Below are 22,299 nucleotides of genomic sequence, written 5' to 3' on the forward strand. Positions count from 1 at the left end.
CAGTTTGTTAATGATTATCTCTATTCAAAACACATACAGAGGTGATAATTACATAACACCAATGAACTAATACAGTGGCTGACGGAGGGCCCTCTGGTCCAGGGGCTCCAGGGTACGACCTCTGCAACTGCCATTTCTACGCCACTGCTTGAGACTGTTATTGAGTAGTATGATCAAACTGTAATTGCTTGATAGCTTTGATGATTGGTCTTTTTGAATTAAATGTTGTTTGGTCATCTTTGTATCAGTAGGTTAAACTGTTATATCTCCCCTTTGCATTACTTTTTCTGCAGATTATCACTCTATGCGATATTATTACACTGGAGTTTCAGCTCTAGGATCCGGGCTGCCTGTATTCTCTTTGGTGGGATATGTGGATGATCGGGAGATAGTGAGTTACAACAGTGACACCCAGCAGTATGTCCCCAAGACTGAGTGGATGAAGAAGCTGGAGCCGGAATACTGGGAGAGGAACACACAAATAAATCAAGTTGATGAATCTGTTTCCAGGCACAATGTGAAGGTACTGATGAACCGATTCAACCAGAGTGAAGGTGAGATATTTCTAAATTCCCGTACTGTCTTTACATTATTCCCAGGATAAAAGAAATCCTGATTCTTTCAGTAATCATTTCTCTAACAACCAGAGACAGTTCATACACTCTTGGCTTGGCCGTGAAGCGTGTACTGGCCTTTATTTGATGAGTGACGAAGATGAATGATGTTGTGCAAAATTCAGCTTGATGGCCAAAATGAGAATTATTGAAAAGTTTCATTTTTGTACATACTTTTACACAGACTTATTGTGAAATGGTGTAATTGTGTACTTATACTTAAAGGGATACTTAAGTCAAAAATAAAAGATTTTTACTCACCCGGGGCATCCTTCAGCCCCCTGAAGCTGTATAGTGCCCTCACAGCCTCGCTCCGATCCTCCTGTCCCCGCCGGCGGCTACTTCCGGGTTCGGCGACAGCCGCCGACAGGCTGGGAACGCGAGTGATTCTCCGCGTTCCCATCTGCTATATCACCCTCTATGCTGCTATAGCGTATAACATATACGCTATAGCAGCATAGAGGGTGATATAGCGGCTGGGAACGCGGAGAATCACTCACGTTCCCAGCCTGTCGGCGGCTGTCGCCGAACCCAGAAGTAGCCGCCGGTGGGGACAGGAGGATCGGAGCGAGGCTGCGAGGGCACCATACAGCTTCAGGGGGCTGAGGGATGCTCCGGGTGAGTAAAAATCATTTTTTATTTTTGACTTAAAGAGAATCTGTATTGTTAAAATCGCACAAAAGTAAACATACCAGTGCGTTAGGGGACATCTCCTATTACCCTCTGTCACAATTTCGCCGCTCCCCGCCACATTAAAAGTAGTTAAAAACAGTTTTAAAAAGTTTGTTTATAAACAAACAAAATGGCCACCAAAACAGGAAGTAGGTTGATGTACAGCATGTCCACACATAGAAAATACATCCATACACAAGCAGGCTGTATACAGCCTTACTTCTGAATCTCAAGAAATCACTTGTGTGTGTTTACCTTCTGACCCCTTCAGCTCTCACCCACTGAAGTGACAGGCTTCCTGCAGACAGCTCTGCCTATGTGGTTAATTCCTCAGTATGTGACCTTCCAGCTCCTTTCACAGCCTAGGATTTTTATCCAGCTCTCTTCTATCACTGATAAGTTAGCAGAGAAGCTGCAGGCTTATGTAAATAACACACACACTGGAGTGTGCATAGAGGAACAGACCAGCACGGAAGAGTTGGCAGCCTTCCAGACACAGGCCGACAAGTCCGACAAGGGAAAGATACAGTGATTTATTACAGAGACAGTTATAGTATAAAGTGCTGCAGTAAGCCACAACACATTAGAATAGGTTTAGGAACTTGTAGGATGGTAGAAAAAACGTTGTAATTTTTGTTACAGAGTCACTTTAAGTATCCCTTTAAAGCAGGAGGAGATCAGAGGAGCATGCCTGATCTCTGAATAACCAGCTTCTGTCATCTTTAAATAAGCAGGAGAATTATTTGGGGGCTTATTTGAATTTAAATCAGCAGGGGGATTATTTTGAGTCCACCAGGAAAAGAGCGCAATATATTATCTGTGACTATATAGTGTACTGGTTAAAGTGAACCTAACCCAAACTAAAAAAAAAAAAAAAAAAAAAGTTTCACTTAACTGGGGCTTCTACAGCTCCTGCAGACGCTCCTGCAGACGTCCTGTGCCCATGACATCACGGAACGATCCTCCGGTCCCCCACAGTGGCTAAGTTTTATTTTCCGCCAACTAGCCAATCGATGGCCACTGTGCCTGCGCAACAGGACATCTGCAAGGGGCTGATAGAAGCCCCAGGAAAGTGAAACACTTTTTTTTAGTTTGGTTTAAGTTCACTTTAAGGGCTCTGACTCTGACACAGGAGACTTGGGTCAAATCTTGTCTCTTTAGTAAGCCAGCACCTATTCAATTTTGAGTCCTTGGGCTTGACTCCCTAACACTGCTACTGCCTACTGAGCGTGCCATCAAGCGCTTTGAGTCCAGGAGAAAAATCACAATATAAATGTTATTTGTCTAGTGTGTTTGTCTATTTAGTATTGATTTAAAAAGCACCAAAATATTCCGTGGTGCTGTACAAAGTAAGAAACAAACGTGAGTTACAAAACAATACAGACAATGGTGTACACCAATCTATATATATAAAATCGTGTGTGTGTGTGTGTGTGTGTGCGTGCGTGCGTGCGTGTGGTGTGTGTGTGTGTGTGTGCGTGTGGTGTGTGCGTGTGCGTGTGCGTGTGTGCGTGCGTGCGTGCGGTGTGTGTGTGTTGCAGCGATCACGCGAAAATGACTTGACCGATTTGAACGAAACTTGGTACACAGATCCCTTACTACCTGGGATGATATGTTCTGGGGGTCTCGTGGCCCCCCTGCACACCTGGGCGGAGCTACAAACAGCAAATCAGATTCCACCCATTCAAGTCAATGGAAAAAATGTAAAAGGCTGCCATTCTCACAGTAATCAATCCAGAGTTCCCACACATGGCACAGTTGGTCACTTGGTGACCGAGGTTACAAATCCAGGAAAAGTGGGCGGAGCATATAACAGCCAATCAAATTTCAGCCGTTGGAAATGTAAACTGCAGCCATTCTTAGACTGTTAATGGCAGGGTTCTCAAACTTGCCACACTTGGTCACTGGGTGAATGTGATTAAGATTCAAGAAAATGGGTGGAGCCTAAAACAGCCAATCAAAATTCACCTATTCATTTTCAAGGGGAATATTTAAACTGCTGCTATTCTTACACTTTTAATGGCAGAGGCTTCAAACTTGCTACAGTCGGTCATTGGGTGACTGGGGTCCAAATTCACTAAAGGGGCGGGGCCACCTACAGCCAATCAGATTTCCTTGGTGGATAAACTGCTTCCATTCACACATTTTTGATGCCAGGAACCTGACAGCTCACAAACTTGGTCATTGAGTGACTGTGTGTCAAGGTTAAAAAAGTGGGCGGAGCCAAAACAACTTTTACTGGGAAAATATAAACTGCAGCCATTCTTACACCGTTAATGGCAGGGTTCTCAAACTTTGCACAGTTGGTCATTGGGTGACAGATTAAGATTTTGGAAGGTGGGTGGAGCCTACAACAGCCAATAAAAATGCACCTTTTGATTTTCAAAGGGAATATTTCATCTGCTAGTACCATTCTCTTATACTGTTAAAAGCAGATGCCTCAAACCTGGTACAGTTGGTCACTGGGTGACTAGGGTCCAAATTCAGGAAAGGGGCGGAGCCACAAACAGCCAGATTTGTTTATTTTTCAATGGGAATATACGAAGTATTGATACCAAGGACCCCAAAGCTGATAAACTTGATAATTGAGTGACTGTATGTCAAGGTTAGAAAAAGTGGGCGGTGCCAACACCTTCATTTTTTACATTGCAGGGTTCCCAAACTTTACACAATTGGCCACTGGGTGACTGGGATGAAGATTCAGAAATGTGGGTGGAGCCTACAACAGCCAATCAAAATGTACCTATTGATTTTCAAGGGGAATATTCACATTGCTACCATTCTTACACTGTTAGTGGCAGAGGCCTCAAACCTGATACAGTCAGTCATTGGGTGACTGAGGTCCAAATTCACTAAAGGGGTGGAGCCACAAACAGCCAATCAGATTTGTTAGATTGATTTCAGCCATTCTGTTATTGGCAGGGTTCTCAAAGGTGACACAGTTGGCCACTGGGTGACTGGGACAAATATTCAGAAAAGTGGGTGGAGCCTACAGCAGCCAATCAAAATTCACCTTTTGATTTTCAAGGGGAATATTTACATTGCTGCCATTCATGCACTCTTAATGGCAGAGGCCTAACATCTGCTACAGTAAGTCACTGGGAGACTGGGGTTTAAATTATGAAGGGAGCGGGCCAAAAACAGCCAATCAGATTTGTTTATTTTCAATGGTAAAATGCAACTTATTGATGCCAAAGACCCCAAAGCTCATGAACTTGGTCATTAAGTGACTGTATGTCAAGATTAGAAATAGTGGGCGGAGCCAAAAACAACTAACTTTTTACATGGGGAAATGTAAACTGCAGCTTTTCTTACACTGTTAATGGCAGGGTTCTTAAACTTTACACAGTTGGTCACTGGGTGACTAGGATTAATATTCGGAAAAGTAGGTGGAGCCTACAAGAGCCAATCAAAATTCACCTATTGATTTTCAAGGGGAATATTGAAACTGCAGCCATTCTCACACTGTTAATAGCAGAGGCCTCAAACCTGCTACAGTCGGTCGTTAAGTGTTTGGGGTTCAAATTCTGTAAAGGGGCGGAGCCAAAAACAGCCAGATTTCTTTGCTGGATAAACTGCTTCCATAAGCACAATTTTGATGCCAGGAACCCAAAAGCTCACAAACTTGGTCAATGGGCTCGATTCACAAAGCGGTGCTAACCCAGTTAGAGACTTTAGGCGTGATAACCATTGCACCACGCTGGTGAAAAGCCAGTTTAGGTGTGATAAGTTTAGGTGTGATATGTTTAGGTGTGATAAGTTGAGGCATGCTAAGTTTAGATCGCACGCAAAGTCCCGCACGCAAAGCAGCGCCATTAAACTCTATGCGAAGTGCACCAGACTTTGCTAGCGCAAAACTTTTGATCAGCTGTGCACTGCGGTGCTAACCCAGTTGGTGCTTAAACTTATCATGCCTAAACTGAGTTTAGGCATGATAAAGGGCTTTTCACCAGCGTGCTAACTGTTAGCACCGCTTTGTGAATTAGGCCCATTGAGTAGTGACTGTGTGTAATGGTTACAAAAAGTGGGTGGAGTTAAAAACAGATTTTTCTGGGAAAATGTAAACTGCAGCCATTCTTACACTGTTAATGGCAGGGTTTTTAAACTTTGCACAGTTGGTCACTGGGTGACTGGGATTAATATTCAGAAAAGTGGGTGGAGCCTAAAAATGCCAATAAAAAAATCACATGTCACTTTTCAAGGAGAATATTCAAATTGCTGCCATTCTTGCACTGTTAATGGCACAAGCCTCAAACCTGGTACAGTTGGTCATTGGGTCACTGAGGTTCAAATTCAGAAAAGGGGACAGAGCCACAAAAAAATACAAATTATTGATGCCAAGGACCCCAAAACTCGCAAACTTGGGTGTTTAGTATTGACTTTGTGTCCAGGTTACAAAAATTGGGCAGAGCCAAAAACAAATTTCACTGGGAAAGTGTAAACTGCAGCCCTTCTTACACTGTTTATTTCAGGGTTCCCAAACTTTGCCCTGATGGTCACTGAGTGACTGAGATTAATATTCAGGGAAGTGGGTGGAGCCCATAATAGCCAATCAAAATTCACCTGTTGATTTTCAAGTGGAATATTTAAATTGCTGCCATTTTTACACTGTTAATAGCAGATGCCTCAAACCTGCTACAGTGACTGGGGCAGTGCAGTTTCTAGGTTAAATTTCTCTCAGGGCGAGTTTCAAAAAATGCGCCCCCCCTCCTCTATTACACATTCTTCATTCACAATCTGAACATGGATCAGGCCCTAGGCAATGTAACTGTGGGTACATGTAAGAGTAATGTGCAGGTACTCTGCAGGGGAATGAGGGGATGCATGCACAATCTGAATATGGATCAGGCCCTAGGCAATGTGACTGTGGGTACATGTAAGAATGATGTGCAGGTACTCTGCAGGGCAATGAGGAGATTCTTCCTCTATTACACATTTTTCATGCACAATCTGAACATGGATCAGGCCCTAGGTAATGTAACTGTGAGTACATGTAAGAGTGATATGCAGGTACTCTGCAGGAGAATGAGGATTCTTCATGTACAATCTGAACCAGGTTTACAGGTGAAAGACATCACCTGTGTCAATGTGCACATCAATTCTGCGGGGAGTGCATATGCAGAGTAAAGTACTACTGGGGGCATCACAGTGGCATTGTGGTTAGCTTTCTCACCTTGCAGCACTGGGTCCCTGGTTCAAATCTCAGACAGGGCATTATTTGTACAGAGTTTGTATATTCTCCCTGTCTGGGTGGGTTTCCTCTGGGCACTACAGTTTCCACCCATATCTCAAAAACATACAGATAAGTTAATTGGGTTCCTCCTAAAATTGGCCCTATACTACATTACAAACACTTCACGATACATACATAGACAAAACTATGGCAGGGATTAGATTGTGAGCTCCTCTGAGGACAGTCAGTGACATGACTATGTACTCTGTAAAGTGCTGCAGAAGATGTCACTGCTATATAAATACATAATAATAATAATAATAATCATAATAATAATAATATGGTAGGACATTAGACTATGACTATGGTAGGATTAGATTGTGATCTCCTCTGAGGACAGTCAGTGACATGACTATGTACTCTGTAAAGTGCTGCAGAAGATGTCACTGCTATATAAACACATAATAATAATAATAATAATAATAATAATATGGTAGGACATTAGACTATGACTATTGTAGGATTAGATTGTGATCTTCTCTGAGGACAGTCAGTGACATGACTATGTACTCTGTAAAGTGCTGCAGAAGATGTCACTGCTATATAAACACATAATAATAATAATAATAATAATAATAATAATATGGTAGGACATTAGACTATGACTATGGTAGGATTAGATTGTGATCTTCTCTGAGGACAGTCAGTGACATGACTATGTACTCTGTACAGTGCTGCAGAAGATGTCAGTGCTATATAAATACCCGAGGGATAAATAGGTCACGCAACTTCACTGGCGCATGTAAGAATATTTAACTCACGCGTTAACAACAATGACTCTGCCCCTATATGTGCCCATGCCAAAACGTTTATTTTTTTTTTCACCTCATGTATCCTTAACAGTAAACATCAGGGGATAAAAAATAAAAAAAAAATTACCTACCTGGGGCTTCCTCCAGTCCCCGGCAGCCTATGTGTCCCTCGCCACAGCTCCGCTCCCGATGTCCCCTCTTGCTACAGCCACCGACCTGACAATGTTGGCGGCTTCAGTGCCTGCACACGTCCACATTGCTCGCGGTCATGCTCCCATAGCTGGGAGCATTCTGCACAGGTGCATACTTTTGGAGCTGCGCACTTGTGCAGGCGCCACCGATGCTGCAAGGGGGGGGGGGGCCCCAGGACACTGGCTGGGAGCAGAGCTGCGGCGAGGGACACATAGGCTGCCAGGGGCTGGAGGAAGCACCAGATAAATAGATCTATTTTTTTAAATGCCTGATGTTTCCTTTGCACCCATTTAAACAAATTACAGCTCCTGTAAAATAATGACCCTTTTGTATTGCTCCCTCCCCCCATCCATTTTGAATCCAAGTACCACAAAATTGCTCCATTGCCTCAAAAACCTCTAAGCCAGAGAACCCCATCACCCCCCACCCCTTCCCAGTATAGGTGGTGTATGGTATTTCATCTCTGGCTTGGTGGCCTGCCAGTCACAGTGCCATTGTGAGCTGCACCTAGTGGGGCTCTCTGGCTGAGGGGGTGTTGGAGGACCTGCAAGTGTCACTTGGAGGGGGGGGGGCTCTCTAGCTATGGGGGGGTTGTTGGCCTGTCAGAGCCACTGTCTGTAACTACCACTGAGTGGGGGTCTCTGGCTGAGGGGTCTCGGGTGGTAGTTACAATACCACCACAGGCACCCTCAGTCAGACACCCACTCAGTGCAGGTTACAAAGGCACTGATAGGCCAACAAGCCTCCCACAGCTAGAGAGCCCCCCCCTCCCCAAGTGGCAAAGGTCCTCCAACACCCCCTCAGCCAGAGAGACCCTTCCCCCCAAAAAAAAAGTAATTGTGGCAGCCACCCTAGCAACCCCCTGCCGCCCCCTCCCTCTCCCCTCCCCCGGGCGAATCAAAGGACAGAGCCAGTCAGGACAGCCTGAGCCCGGTGACAGCCGGCAGGTCACAAGTAGAGAGCATTCTACTTACTGTGACCACCAGCCGAAGAAGCGCCCATCCATGGGGGGAAGCACACGCAGGGGCCACCAGGCAGGGGAACACAGACTGACAGGCGCGCAGCGCGAAGAGAGCCAGGAGAGACCCAGGAGGAGTCATCGCCGCCGCGCTCAGACTGAACCGCAGACGTCAAGCGTCATCATCATGTGATGTACTTGACGTCACAACGGAGGTAGAAAGCCGCAGGACGCCCAGGAGGAGTGTGGGAAGGACGGTGATCGCGCTGGCGTACTTTTGTTTGCCTGCAACGCGCATCACCGTCTCAGCAGCTCTCCTCCTGCATTCGCCCCCCTTCCTTCACCTCCCAGGCTGCGCTCAGTGCGGTCGCCCGTCCCGCACGGTGCAAAAAACGGCCCTGGACTGGGGTTCAAATGCTGGAGAGGGGCGGAGCCACAAACAGCCTATCTGATTTGTTTAATTTCTATGGGAATATACAAATTATTGATGCCAAGGACCCCAAAGCTCACAAACTTGGTCATTGAGTGTTTGTGTGTTAGGGTTAGAAAGTGGGCGGAGCCAAAACCAGTCAAATACATACCCGGGCAACGCCGGGTCATCAGTGGGTGGAGACAAATACAAATTTCACTGGGAAAATGTAAACTGCAGCCATTCTTACACTGTTAATGGGAGGGTTTTTAAACTTTGCACAGTTGGTCACTGGGTGACTGGGATTAATATTCAGAAAAGTGGGTGGAGCCTACAAAAGTGAATTAAACTTCACCTGTTGCTTTTCAAGGGGAATATTTAATTGCTACCATTCTTGAACTGTTAATGGCACAGGCCTCAAACCTGGTACAGTTGGTTATTGGATGACTGGGGTTCAAATTCAGAAAAGGGGGTGGAGCCACACACAGCCATTCAGATTTGGTTCATTTCAATGCAGATTATTGATACCAAAGACCGCAAAGCTCACAAACTTGGTCAGTGAGTAATTGTGTGTTAGGGTTAGAAAAAGTAGGTGGAGCCAACACCAGCCAAATACATACCTGGGCAATGCCGGGCAATCAGCTAGTATACAAAATAAAGAACTGGTAATTACAGTGACAAAAGTAACATAATGAATGAAATGTGTAACAAATTGCAAGAAACAAAACCAATAACAAAATCCAAGACACAAAAGGGTGAGAGAGCCCTGCCCTTGGGAACTTACAGTCTGAAGGAAGGTGGGGAGGACAAGAGGTGGGGTAGTATACAATATTCATACCTAGTGGTAATTTATTTTTAAGTTATCTAGTTAGGACTAGGAGTACAACTTGGTCAGAGGTCAAATATGTCCCTCCAATGTATAAAAAATGCCCCCCTTTCCCCAATAGCATCACCTTCTACAGGGTGGGCCATTTATATGGATACAACATATCTATGGATACACCCCATATACCACACCATACCATCACATTTTTTGTTCCAACAGTCCTGGAGAGATCTATCCAATGTGGGTTATTGTCAGACCAATAGCGGTGGTTTTGTTTGTTAACTTCACCCTTCACATAAAATGGTGTATCCATATAAATGGCCATATTGAGGTGTATCCATATAAATGGCCCACCCTGTACACCATTCTTCAGTTACTTTAAGGGATTTGTACAAAGCTCCTGAGTTGTGGCTTGTGCTTACTTTCTCCCAAATGGATTTTCCATTATGGCTGCATTTTGTTGAATATATAATCACACACTGGAATCTTTTTTTATTTGTTGTGTTACACCTGATGTTAGGTTTAAACGGGCACTGTAATGCCATATAGTAGAACATTGTAAATTATTCAGAACACCTACTTATACATTCATTTTCCCGGTTTCAGCATCAGAAACCCAGAAACCCTTTCTGTACCTACAGGGCCGGGACAAGGCTTCCCAGCACCAGAGGCAGAGATTTCACAGTGCGCCCCCCTCCCCCCCCCCCCCTACACGGGACATACACTATACACACACACACACACACACACACACACACACACACACACACACACACACACACACACACACACACACACACACACACACTCACTGTACATACACACCCATGCATGCATGCACACACTGTACATAGACAAACTATACATATACACACATGCACACAAACACCTGCAGTGCTCTCAATGTAAATCCCTAATCTACCCTCACTTCACATGAGGGCAATGCTGACTGTCCTGAGAACACATCACATCAAGTCACATAGGCAGTGATGTGTGCGATTCCCTCTCTGCCTCTGTGAAAGCCCCCTTCCCCCCCACCATACCTGCTTCTTCCCAGGCTTCACATAACAGCTGGGTGGTCTCTCGCCGTTACAGTCACCAATTAGCAGGGATCAGCGTTCACTGCTGCCTGAATGCTAGCAGCAGGAGGTCCCTGTCCCTCCTCACGGAGTCCAGCTACATTGCAGGCAAACTCACACGTGCAGTCTACAGTGACAGGCAACTCTGCAGGAAGCCGACACCAGTTCCGGTCCAGCAGAAGTCGGCTTTCTGTTGTTGCCTAGCTACCCGATGCACACAGCCATGCCTGTCATCTCTTTGATGACAGTGAGGCTGTTACAGTTCAGGCTAGATAGGAGCGCTTCACATCAGATAGGAAGAAGATGCCAGGAGACTCGGTCGGGATGATTAGTTTAGTGGGGAGATCATAGAGCAGGAGGGGAGAGGGCAGTGCGGAGAGAGTGCAGAGGAATGCGCCCTCTAGGGGAAGCGCTCAGAGGCTGCAGCCTGTCCTGCCTCTGCCTCGGCCCTGTGTACCTGTATATCATTGTATATTGGTACGTAACCCTGCCCTCCCAGTTATGTTTAGCCTAGGCTTTTAGTTATGCACCCCCCCCCCCCCCCAGCATTCAGGAAACCCCAGGGCCCATATGCAATTCACTTTTTCACCTAAGTTTTCTCCTAGGTGATATATTATCACCTTATCAATTCAACACGTTTAAATGTAACCTGAGATGGGGATAGAAAAAAAATTATACATACCTGGGGCTTCCTCCAGCCTCCTCTGGCCTGATCGCTCCCACACCACCACCCTCCGCTAATTTCTGCAAGATGCCCCGGAAAGTCCTCTGGTCTGGGACAAACTCCACAGGCGCAGTCGGGCCATGGGCACTCCCCCATTGCGCTCCCATGGGCGGAAGCACTATGCGCCTGCGCAGTAGTACTGGAGCAGGAGCAAGGCATGAGATCACGCACATCCCAACTGCACCTGCACTGACTGGCCCCCACTGGATGACTTACAGGGCCAGTTGCGGAGGCTACAGGCACCGGAGGATCAGGCCGGAGGGGTCTGGAGGAAGCCCCAGGTATGTATACATTTTTTATTTCCACTGTCTCAGGTACACTTTAAAGCGTACCGAAAGTCAAGTGAAAAAAATGAGATTAACTCACCTGGGGCTTCCCTCAGCCCCCTGCAGCCGATCGGTGCCCTCGCAGCTCCGCTCCGATGGCCCAGGACCCGCCGGCGACGACTTCCGGTTTGGCCGTCACCGGCCGACAGGCATTGGAACGCGAGTGACTCTTCGCGTTCCCAGCCTGTATATCGCCTCCTGGCCGCAATAGCAGCATAGGGGGCAATATACAGGCTGGGAACGCGAAGAATCACTCGCGTTCCCATGCCTGTCGGCCGGTGACGGCCAAACCGGAAGTGTTCGCCGGCGGGTCCTGGGCCATCGGAGCGGGGCTGCGAGGGCACCGATCGGCTGCAGGGGGCTGAGGGAAGCCCCAGGTGAGTTAATCTCATTTTTTTCACTTGACTTTAGGTAATTTGCAGTTTAATTTTGACAGTAATTTTCCACATACTTTTTGGCACTTTTTCAATTACAAAATGCTGGAAAACTACAGAAGATGAAAATGTATCTCATAGGAGAAAACTCAGAAGAAAAAATAAATTCCTGCTGACTTCTGAACACACAAATATTCTGAAGTGATGCACCTGCCAGCTAAAAACATTGTCACTGCCTGTGATAAACTGAAAAATGTAATCAGGATGAGGAAAAAAAATAATTGGGCAAACACTGACTAAACAATTTATAAATGTATATTATAAAACAATAAACAACTTTTGTTCATTAACGTATATTCAGTAATTTAAAGTGTACCCAAAATGATATGTGACAAGGGCAAACATACAAACACCTATGCCGTGCTCCTTTTCTTTTTTCCCTGCCTAATAGAGTTAATATTCAGCTATGAAACTGACTGAAGTATCACAAACCTGAACAGAGGGTTTGACCACAGTTTGCAGTAATACAGACACCAAGACCAGGAAATAAGGTGCAAAATAAGGTTTTATTGCAAAGCAATATACAGTGGGATGCGAAAGTTTGGGCAACCTTGTTAATTGTCATGATTTTCCTGTATAAATTGTTGGTTGTTACGATAAAAAATGTCAGCTAAATATATCATATAGGAAACACACACACAGTGGTATTTGAGAAGTGAAATGAAGTTTATTGAATTTACGGAAAGTGTGCACTAATTGTTTCAACAAAATTAGGCAGTGCATACATTTGGGCACCACAAAAAAAGAAATTAAATCAATATTTAGTAGATCCTCCTTTTGCAGAAATTACAGCCTCTAAATGCTTCCTGTAGGTTCCAATGAGAATCTGGATTCTGGTAGAAGGTATTTTGGACCATTCCTCTTTACAAAACATCTCTAGTTCATTCAGGTTTGATGGCGTCCGAGCATGGACAGCTTTCTTTAACTCACACCACAGATTTTCAATTATATTCAGGTATGGAGACTGAGATGGCAGTTCCAGAACGTTGTACTTGTTCCTCTGCATGAATGCCTTAGTGTATTTTGAGCAGTGTTTATGTTAGGAAGTTGATACTGTTGACCGTACCACTGCGATACGGACCACCCAAACACAGAGTCTAAGTGACCACAGGTTTTCACCAGCGCCCCCTAGTGGAGACAATGGACTTCGCTGCCTAGTGCCCACCAGGTTGCTCTTAAGGTAGTCCAACAGTGGTTTGGAGTACAGGAACGTCTTGAAGTGGAGAGCCAGGAACACTGAGAACTCGAAGTCATGGCTAGAGCCAGAGGCCCGTAGCGCACAGTGCACGTGCGTGTGACCTTTTGTGCGCATGCGTGTGACCTTTTACGTGCATGCGCGCACAGCGTAATGACGTACGTGCCAAACAACCAGAGGCAGTAATAAAAGCCAGCGCACACGCGTAAGGACACGTCCACGGGAATGCCGGAGGTCGCAAGCATAGTGAGTATGACATTGACCCCCCCCTTATGGGCAACCTCCGGGTGCCTCTTGGAACCGGTTTCTCAGGAAACTTAGAATGAAACAATTTGACTAATCTTGGGGCATGCACATTCCGAGAAGGTTCCCAGGAATTCTCCTCCACCCCAAAACTTTTCCACTTGACCAAATATTGTAAAGCTGTTCCTCTCTTCCTACAGTCCAGAATCTTTTCAATTTCATATTCTTCATGACCATCCAATAAGACAGGAGGAGGGGGTGGAAGAGATCTATTGAAATTGTCAGGAACAACCTTCTTGAGGCAGGATACATGAAAAACAGGATGTACATTCATGGAACTGGGAAGTGATAATCTAAAAGCCACTGGGTTAATCGCTTTCTCGATGGGAAATGGCCCAACAAACTTAGGTCCTAACTTCCTAGAGGGACAACTGAGTCGGAGATTATTAGTAGACAACCAGACTAGATCACCAGGGGAGAAACTTGGACTTTCCTTACAACTTTTGTCAGCCCAGCGTTTAGCTTGTTCCCGGGATTCCAGCAGAATAGATTGTATTTTCTTGAAGTTTTCCGTTAGGAACGTTAGTGTGTCCTGTACAGTAGGAACTGAGCATTCTGTTATGACGTCCGGTAAGTATGAAGGATGGAAGGCGTAATTGGCAAGGAACGGATATTGTTTGATAGCAGAGTGGAGGGTATTGTTGTACGCGGTAGCTAGAAGAAAAGACCAGCCATCTTGGGATGCAGAGGTGAAGCAACATAAGTATTGTTCCAAGGTTTGATTTGTTCTCTCAGTCTGGCCATTAGTTTGAGGATGGTAGCCAGATGAAACATAAGAACTGATACCCAGAAATCTAAAAAGCTCATTCCAGAATCTTGAAGTGAATTGGGTTCCCCTATCGGAAACAATTTCAGAAGGGAGACCATGGAGGCGGACTATCTCCTTTAAAAATACTTGAGCAGTTGCTGCTGCAGAAGGTAACCCCTTCAAAGGCACAAAGTGGGCCATCTTGGTGAATCGATCCACCACAACTAGAATGGTAGTGAAACCTTCTGAAGAAGGTAATTCGACTATAAAGTCCATAGCGATCTTGTCCCAAGGTCGGTCAGGTACTGGGAGCGGATTCAGAAGACCCCATCGTTTAGATCTGGAACTTTTAGATTTAGCACAAACTTGGCAAGAAAGTACAAACTGGTTGTAATCTTTGGCCACCAGAAGCTTCTCTGGAGAAGTTCCAATGTCTTAGTAGTACCAAAATGCCCCGCTAGCTTGTAATCATGACAACTCAGGAGGACAGACTGATGAAGACTGGAGGGAACAAAGATCTTGCCCTTGTGAAAAAAAGACCATCACTAAGATCCAGGTTAGCGGGAACCTCTCGTTCTGAAACTGCAGAAGTGGCTTGTTTAATCTAAGTCAGAAGTCCAGGCTGTAGCAGGAGGAAGTGATTAACTGAAAGAATCGTATCTGGACTGGAATCCGGTATAGACTCTTCATGAAACATGTGAGAGAGTGCATCGGCTTTAGAGTTTTTAGAACCATGGCAGAAAGTAAGGTGAAAGTTGAACCTTGAGAAGAACAAGGCCCAACGAGCCTGATGTGGCTTGAGTCTCTTAGCAGAACGTAGATATTCCAGGTTCCTGTGGTCAGTGAATATAAAGATTGGATGTATAGCCCCTTCCAATTAGTAGCGCCATTCTTCAAGGGCTGTCTTTATAGCCAAAGGTTCTCTGTCAGCGACATCATAGTTTCTCTCTGCAGCGCTGAGTTTTCTGGAGAAAAAGGCTGTAGGATGCAGGATGGATTTAGGACCGAAGCGTTGGGAGAGAATGACCCCCACAGCAGTTTCGGACGCATCCACTTCCACGATAAAGGCTTGTGAAGGATCAGCGTGTTTAAGGATTGGAACAGTAGTAAACAAAGACTTTAATGATTCAAAGGCAGACTGAGCCTCAGAAGTCCATTTGAAATGAAGATGAGCCTTGGTTAGCTGTGTGATGGGAGCAACAATCTTAGAAAAGTTCTTAATACATTTTCGGTAGAAGTTGGCAAAACCAATGAAACGTTGTATTGCTTTTCGGTTGGAAGGTACTGGCCAATCAAGTATTGCAGTCACTTTTTTAGGATCCATCTCAACTCCTTCTGAAGAGATTCGAAGACCTAGGAATTGGATGTTGTCTTGCTCAAACTCTCATTTCTCTGGCTTGGCGTAAAGTTCATGGGTACGTAGACGTAACAGAACTTTCCTGACATGGTTCCGGTGTTCTTCCAGAGAAGAGAAGATGAGAATATCATCCAGGTACACAACAAGAAAGTCATCGATGAAATCACGAAACACATCATTGATGAAACGCTGGAAAGTAGCAGGGGCGTTACAAAGGTCAAAGGGCATGACCAAGTACTCGTAGTGCCCAAAAGGAGATCTGAAGGCAGTCTTCCACTCGTCACCCTCACGGATTCTTACCAGATTGTAAGCTGCCCGTAAATTTAGTTTAGTGAAGATCTTGGCAGAACGTAATTTCTGAAACGGGTCCATTGATGGCAGGTCCATTGATCCTCATTGATGGCAGAGGATAACGATCCTTAATAGTAATCTGATTAAGACACAGTTAGGGGGGGGAAGATGCACCCTGGGTTATATAAAAGCTTCTAAGAACAGTTTTAAAATGAAAAGGGTAATGGAGGTATCTTACCTCAATGATGAAGTCTTTGTATCATACAAAAATATTTTTATTTAGTAATCTGATTAAGAGCTCGATAATCGATACCATGGTCTGAGATAACCATACTTCTTTTCCACAAACAATATTCCTGCACCTGCTGGAGAAGTGGAAGGTCTAATGAACCCCTTCTTAAGATTTTCTTCTATATAGTCCTTAAGTACCTGAGATTCCGGTTCCGAAAAAGGATAAACCCTACCATAAGGAATAGCTGATCCGGGTTGAAGATCCACTGGGCAGTTGTAGATACGATGAGGGGGAAAAGTGTCAGCTCCTCTCTTATTAAAAACGTCCAGGTGTAATGATCCGCTCAGCTGGCTGCACAGGCAGCCAGCTGTTTGACCATTCCTTAGAGAGACCTGGCTTCATCTTACAACTTTCTGAGATGCTTTGCTGAGGGATTTGCATACATGCAAATTGCCCAGCTGTCTCATTTGAGGGCTGGCAGTATATAAGCCTTCTGCTGACCAGAAGGCTTTGCTGGTCATAACGGTTTGTTAAATACACTCCTGGAGTGTCAGCCTTCCCTGTTGGATTGTTATAGATATCTTAGAGTAATTCTGGGGACTGCACTAGGCAGCTCCTCTAGTGCAGTTAGCCTGCTTATCTGTTTTGTCTATGTTGCCTCTCTGCTGTGATTGTCCTGTCGCCAACGGTGGTCGATAGGAAATCGCCCTGTCTGTCTGTGGGTGCTAACCAGTGCAGCGGTTGCTACTGGTAGCCCCTTCTGTTTCATCTGTCTTACTCGGATCGCACTCGCTCTGGCGGTAAGAGCAGTGGATCTTTCCTATCCTGTCCCTGAACTTGGATCGCACTCGCTCTGGCGGAAAGAGCAGTGGATCCTGCTAAGCTCTGTTGCTTTACTTGGATCGCACTAGCTCTGGCGGAAAGAGCAGTGGATCTTTCCTATCTTGTTTCCCGTTTGTCTGTCTGTCTTGTCTGATACGAACGCTTGCTGTAGGCTTAGTGGGGTAACCGTTAAGCAAGCGCTCGCATTCTCTGTTTCGTGTTTGGGTGGCGGGGGTTAGTTAGGCGTGCTTATCTCTGTTGTGCTTAACATGCGGAGATCACGCTGTAAACGCGTTCGCTGTTGCAAATGAGTGCGGTGTTTGCGTTTAGTTAGCGTTTGTTATTTTCCGTATCTTCTCATTGTATGATTTGCTGTGCCTTTGCTACTCTCGTGCCCTGTCTTGCTTTAGCCTTGTGTCACCTCTGGCAATCGCCTCTCTCGCGATTGCGTTCCTACTTTGTATCTGCTGTTGTGTGTGCACCGTCGCGGGTTGGCGACTAGATTGGTGCACACACATACATTCTGTCCCTGTGCTCATTCTCATTCGCAATCGCTTCTCTTGCGATTGCATTCTCACTTGGTTTCCTCTGTTGTGTGTCCACCGTCGCAGGTTGGCGACTAGATTGGTGCACACACAGACATTCCTCCTCTGTGCTTATTCTGTCTTGTGTCACTGTTAGCAATCGCCATCTCTTGCGCTTGCCTTCTCACCTGATCTTCATGGTTGTGTGTTCATCGTCGCAGGGTGGCGACTAGATTGGTGGACACACATACACTCTGTCGCTTTACTCTCTCTCTTTAAGGGCTATCTTGCCCTGCGTTCTTCCATTCGTGCAATTCCTGTCTGGCGTCTGTGGCAGGGCAGAGGATCTGTTCCTCTGCACTCCACAGCTCCAATCGAAAGGTCACCTCCCCAGTGTACCAGTTAATCAGTGGATTATGACTCCTAAGCCATGGCATACCCAGAATGGCAGGAAACAAAGGAGAAGGAAGCAGGTCGAAAACAAGATATTCTTGATAATTATCTTTAATGGTAATTAATAGAGGTAATGTCTCCAAGGTAATTGGTCCAGAATGAACAGAAGATCCATCAGCAAGTTGGATAGTTAATGGTTTACTTGCGGATGGGTAACTGGAGTTGATGGGCGAGTTGTAGATCAAGAAAACAGGAACAGGCACCAGAATCAATAATTGCTTTGATCTTTAGGTTCCTTCCTTTGGGCCCCTGCAATAGGAGAGATAATGGTATATGAGCCATGGAAGAGGTAGATTGGCGTAGCTCTAGGGACCAAGAAGACTCTGGCTTACTTAGAGGATGGACTGGACAGTCCTGACGGAAAAGCCCTGATGCTCCACAGTAGAGGCAGAGGTTGGCAGTTCTCCGACGTTGTCTTTCCTCAGGGGATAAAGAAGATCGGGCAAGACCCAATTGCATGGGTTTCCGGCTCTTCAGATGCTGGAGAGGTAGGCACAGGAGCTGAAGCAGAAGGTAGAACGGGAGTTGAAGGAACCCAGGAACTGCGGCCTAAACCTGCTCTTTCTTGATGTCTCTCTCTCAGCCGTCTGTCTATTTGAGTAGATAATTGTATGAGATCTTTGAGAGTGGCAGGAACACCCACCCGGGCAAGTTCGTCCTTGATTGGTTCTGACAGGCCCAGGTGAAACTGAGACCTAAGTACAGAGTCATTCCAGTCAAGACCTGACCAATGGCGGAACTCGAAAACATACTCTTCCACTGGTCCTCTGCCCTAATGGAGAGAACGTATTGCTGTATCAGCCAAAGCCTCTTTACCAGGATCATCATAAAGTTCTGCCATGGCTTTGAACAAAGAGGTAGTACTTTGTAGACAAGTGTGACCTTGTTCCACTAGTTGTAGAGCCCAGTCTTGTTGTTCCCCTTGAAGGAGTGAGATGATGGCACCCACACAAACATTTTCATTGGAGTCAGTTCTGGGTTGTAGAGAAAAGTGCAAGTAGCAAGCACTCCTGAACAGTCTGAATTTGCTTCTGTTGCCGGAAAAGCGTTCAGGAAGAGGCAACTTATGTTCAGGAGCAGGCAGATCAGTAGGTGCTGGAACAGAAGCAGGCCCAGAAGCAGGAGCAGGAACAGCTGCCACAGGAACAGACACGGGAACTGGTGGGTTGGCAAGCTGGTTCCGGATCTGGGTGCAGTCTCTCTGAACTTCTTCGACAGCGACTGTCAGCTGTGTCACCAGGTCACAGAGGAAATCGAAAGGATTTCGCTCTTCAGAGGCGTCCATAATGGCTGTTTAGCTACTGTTAGGAAGTTGATACTGTTGACCGCACCACTGTGATACGGACCACCCAAACACAGAGTCTAAGTGACCACGGGTTTTCACCAGCACCCCCCTAGTGGAGACGATTGACTTTGCTGCCTAGTGCCCACCAGGTTGCTCTTAAAGGACTTACGAGGCCAAAATAGGGGAAAACCGTTAATTACCTGCACAGCCTTTTACGGCACGGAGGACGCCGTCCGCGCCCTCCGTGCTGATCCACCGGGTCCCCCCACTCGTTAGCCCCCCGGGCCGGCTCCCGACCCCTTGGGAGAGGCAGGGGAGCCCGACCCGGGCCGAGGGGTCGAGAGCCGGCCCGGGGGGCTAACGAGCGGGGGGACCCGGCAGATCGGCACGGAGGGCGCGGACGGCGTCCTCCGTGCCGTAAAAGGCTGTGCAGGTAATTAACTTTTTCCCCCTATTTTGGCCTCGTAAGTCCTTTAAGGTAGTCCCACAGTGGTTTGGAGAACAGGAACATCTCGAAGTGGAGAGCCAGGAACACTGAGAACTCAGAATCGTGGATAGAGCCAGAGGTCAGGACAGGAGGCTAAACAGGAAGTCCAGTAGACAGGCTGAAGGTCAGGGCAGGTGGCAGACAGACGTTAATTGTGAACAAGCCAAGGTCAGGACGGGCAGCTATCAGGAGTAGTCAGAGTTACAAGCCAGAGATCAATACCAGGAGTCAGGATCAAATAATTGCCGGGATAGCTAACAAAGCACAACCTGTAAGAACTAACAGCACTGCAGTTGAGGTCAGAGCTGTTTAAATACAGTGCTGGGCGCCAACAATAACGCACGCTCCTGCGCGACCTTTTGCACGCTTGCGCGCACTGCGTAACGCCGTACGTGCCAAACAACCAGAGGCAATAATAAAAGCCAGCACGCACGCATAAGGACACGCCCGCTGGAATGCCGGAGGTCGCCAGCACGGTGAGTATGACAGTTTAGGGTCGTTGTCTTGTTGAAAGATCCAGCCCCAGCACAGCTTCAGCTTTCTCACTTATTCCTAGACATTGGTCTCCAGAATCAGCATGATGGAACCACCACCATATTTTACTGTAGGTAGCAGGTGTTTTTCTTGGAATGCTGTGTTCTTTTTCCTCCATGCATAACACCCCTTGTTATGCCCAAATAACTCAATTTTAAAGTTTCATCAGTCCGCAGCACCTTATTCCAAAATTAAGAGGAATGCCCTGTAAACAATAGGAAAGGAACACAATTATGCAATGAGTAAAAGTTCACCTCGGATCCACTTTAAATACGCTTTCTCATAATTGGATTCACCTGTGTATGTAGGTCAGGGGTCACTGAACTTACCAAGCCAAATTGAGTTTCAATTAGTTCTGAAGGTTTTGGAATCAATAAAATGACCAAATTTATGCACCTGCCTAATTTTATTTAAACAATTATTGTGCACTTTCTGTAAAACCAATAAACTTCATTTCACTTCTCAAATATCACTGTGTGTGTCTCCTATATGATATATGTAACTGACATTTTTTATCATAACAACCAACGATTTATGCAGGAAAATCATGATGATTAACAAGGTTACCCAAACTTTTGCATCCCACTGTAATGCAAGCATACATACAAACATAAATGCAAATAAAATGCAACCACATGCACAGCGAGGGGCGGACTGACAACTCATGAGGAGATTATTGGGCCCCGTACACTCGCAAGCCACACCCACTCATCCTCAAGTCCCACCCACCCACATAACCTACACTTGTTACAAACCTTAAACACATGAAATGCAACAATTTCCTCCGACACATGAAATACAAGAACTGTTAGCTCCCACACTTGAAATACTTGGGGTTGTTTGAGTGCAAGATGGGAGGGAGGGTGGTTTGGGTGCTGGGTGGGTGGTTTGGGTGCTAGGTGGGTGGGCCCTCCTCCCGCCCTGCAGAGTGGCAAACAGACTAGTTGGCTGACTGGAGCAGAAGGCAGTCCTTAAAGAGAATCTGTATTGTTAAAATCGCACAATAGGAGATGTCCCCTAACACACTGGTATGTGCGTTAGATGTCCCCTAACGCACATACCAGTGCGTTAGGGGACATCTCCTATTACCCTCTGTCACAATTTTGCTGCTCCCTGCCGCATTAAAAGTAGTCAAAAACAGTTTTAAAAAGTTTGTTTATAAACAAACAAAATGGCCACCAATACAGGAAGTAGGTTGATGTACAATATGTCCACACATAGAAAATACATCCATACACAAGCAGGCTGTATACAGCCTTCCTTTTGAATCTTAAGAGATCATTTGTGTGTTTACCTTCTGTCCCCTGCAGCTCTTATCCACTGAATACTAGTGACAGGCTGATCGTTTCTTCCTGCAGACAGTCTGTAATTCCTCAGTATGTATCAGCCAGCTCCTTTCACAGCCTAACAGAGGAGGATTTTTATCCAGCTCTCTTCTCTCACTGATAAGAGAGCAGAGACGCTGCTGGCTTATGTAAATAACACACACACTGGAGTGTGCATAGAGGGGCCTGAAGAGGGGTGTGCATAACAGATCAGCACGGAAGAGTTGGCAGCCTTCCAGACACAGGGTGACAAGTCCGACAGGGGAAAGATACATTGATTTATTACAGAGATGGTGATAGTAGAAAGTGCTGCAGTAAGCAAGAGCACATTAGAATAGGTTTAGGGACTTGTAGGATGTTAGAAAAAAGGATGAAATTTTTGTTAGAGTCTCTTTAAATAGTCCAGGTAATTAGTGACAGGAAGCAGCTGGTGGTGTATTTCTGCAATGAGTACTCCTGAACCACCTGCAGGCCATACCAGGAACTGTAAGTCCTTGTAAGAGAACAGCCACCTGCTGGTGGAT

At 45.9% G+C, this 22,299-nt stretch overlaps 1 protein-coding gene across 1 annotated transcript in view; it reads left to right on the forward strand.

Moving 5' to 3' along the window:
- Window positions 1-286: 286 nt before the first annotated feature.
- The window catches only part of LOC137527280 (class I histocompatibility antigen, F10 alpha chain-like), a gene marked incomplete at its 5' end in the record, with an annotated part of 57,818 nt that continues 35,805 nt past the window's right edge, over window positions 287-22,299 (forward strand). Inside the window, one exon of the mRNA XM_068247789.1 lies at window positions 287-554. Coding sequence (XP_068103890.1) covers window positions 287-554 — 268 coding nt within the window. The remainder of the gene's footprint in view (window positions 555-22,299) is intronic.

The sequence above is a fragment of the Hyperolius riggenbachi genome, chromosome 8, assembly GCF_040937935.1.
Source record: "Hyperolius riggenbachi isolate aHypRig1 chromosome 8, aHypRig1.pri, whole genome shotgun sequence".
In the NCBI taxonomy this organism is placed as follows: Eukaryota; Metazoa; Chordata; class Amphibia; order Anura; family Hyperoliidae; genus Hyperolius; species Hyperolius riggenbachi.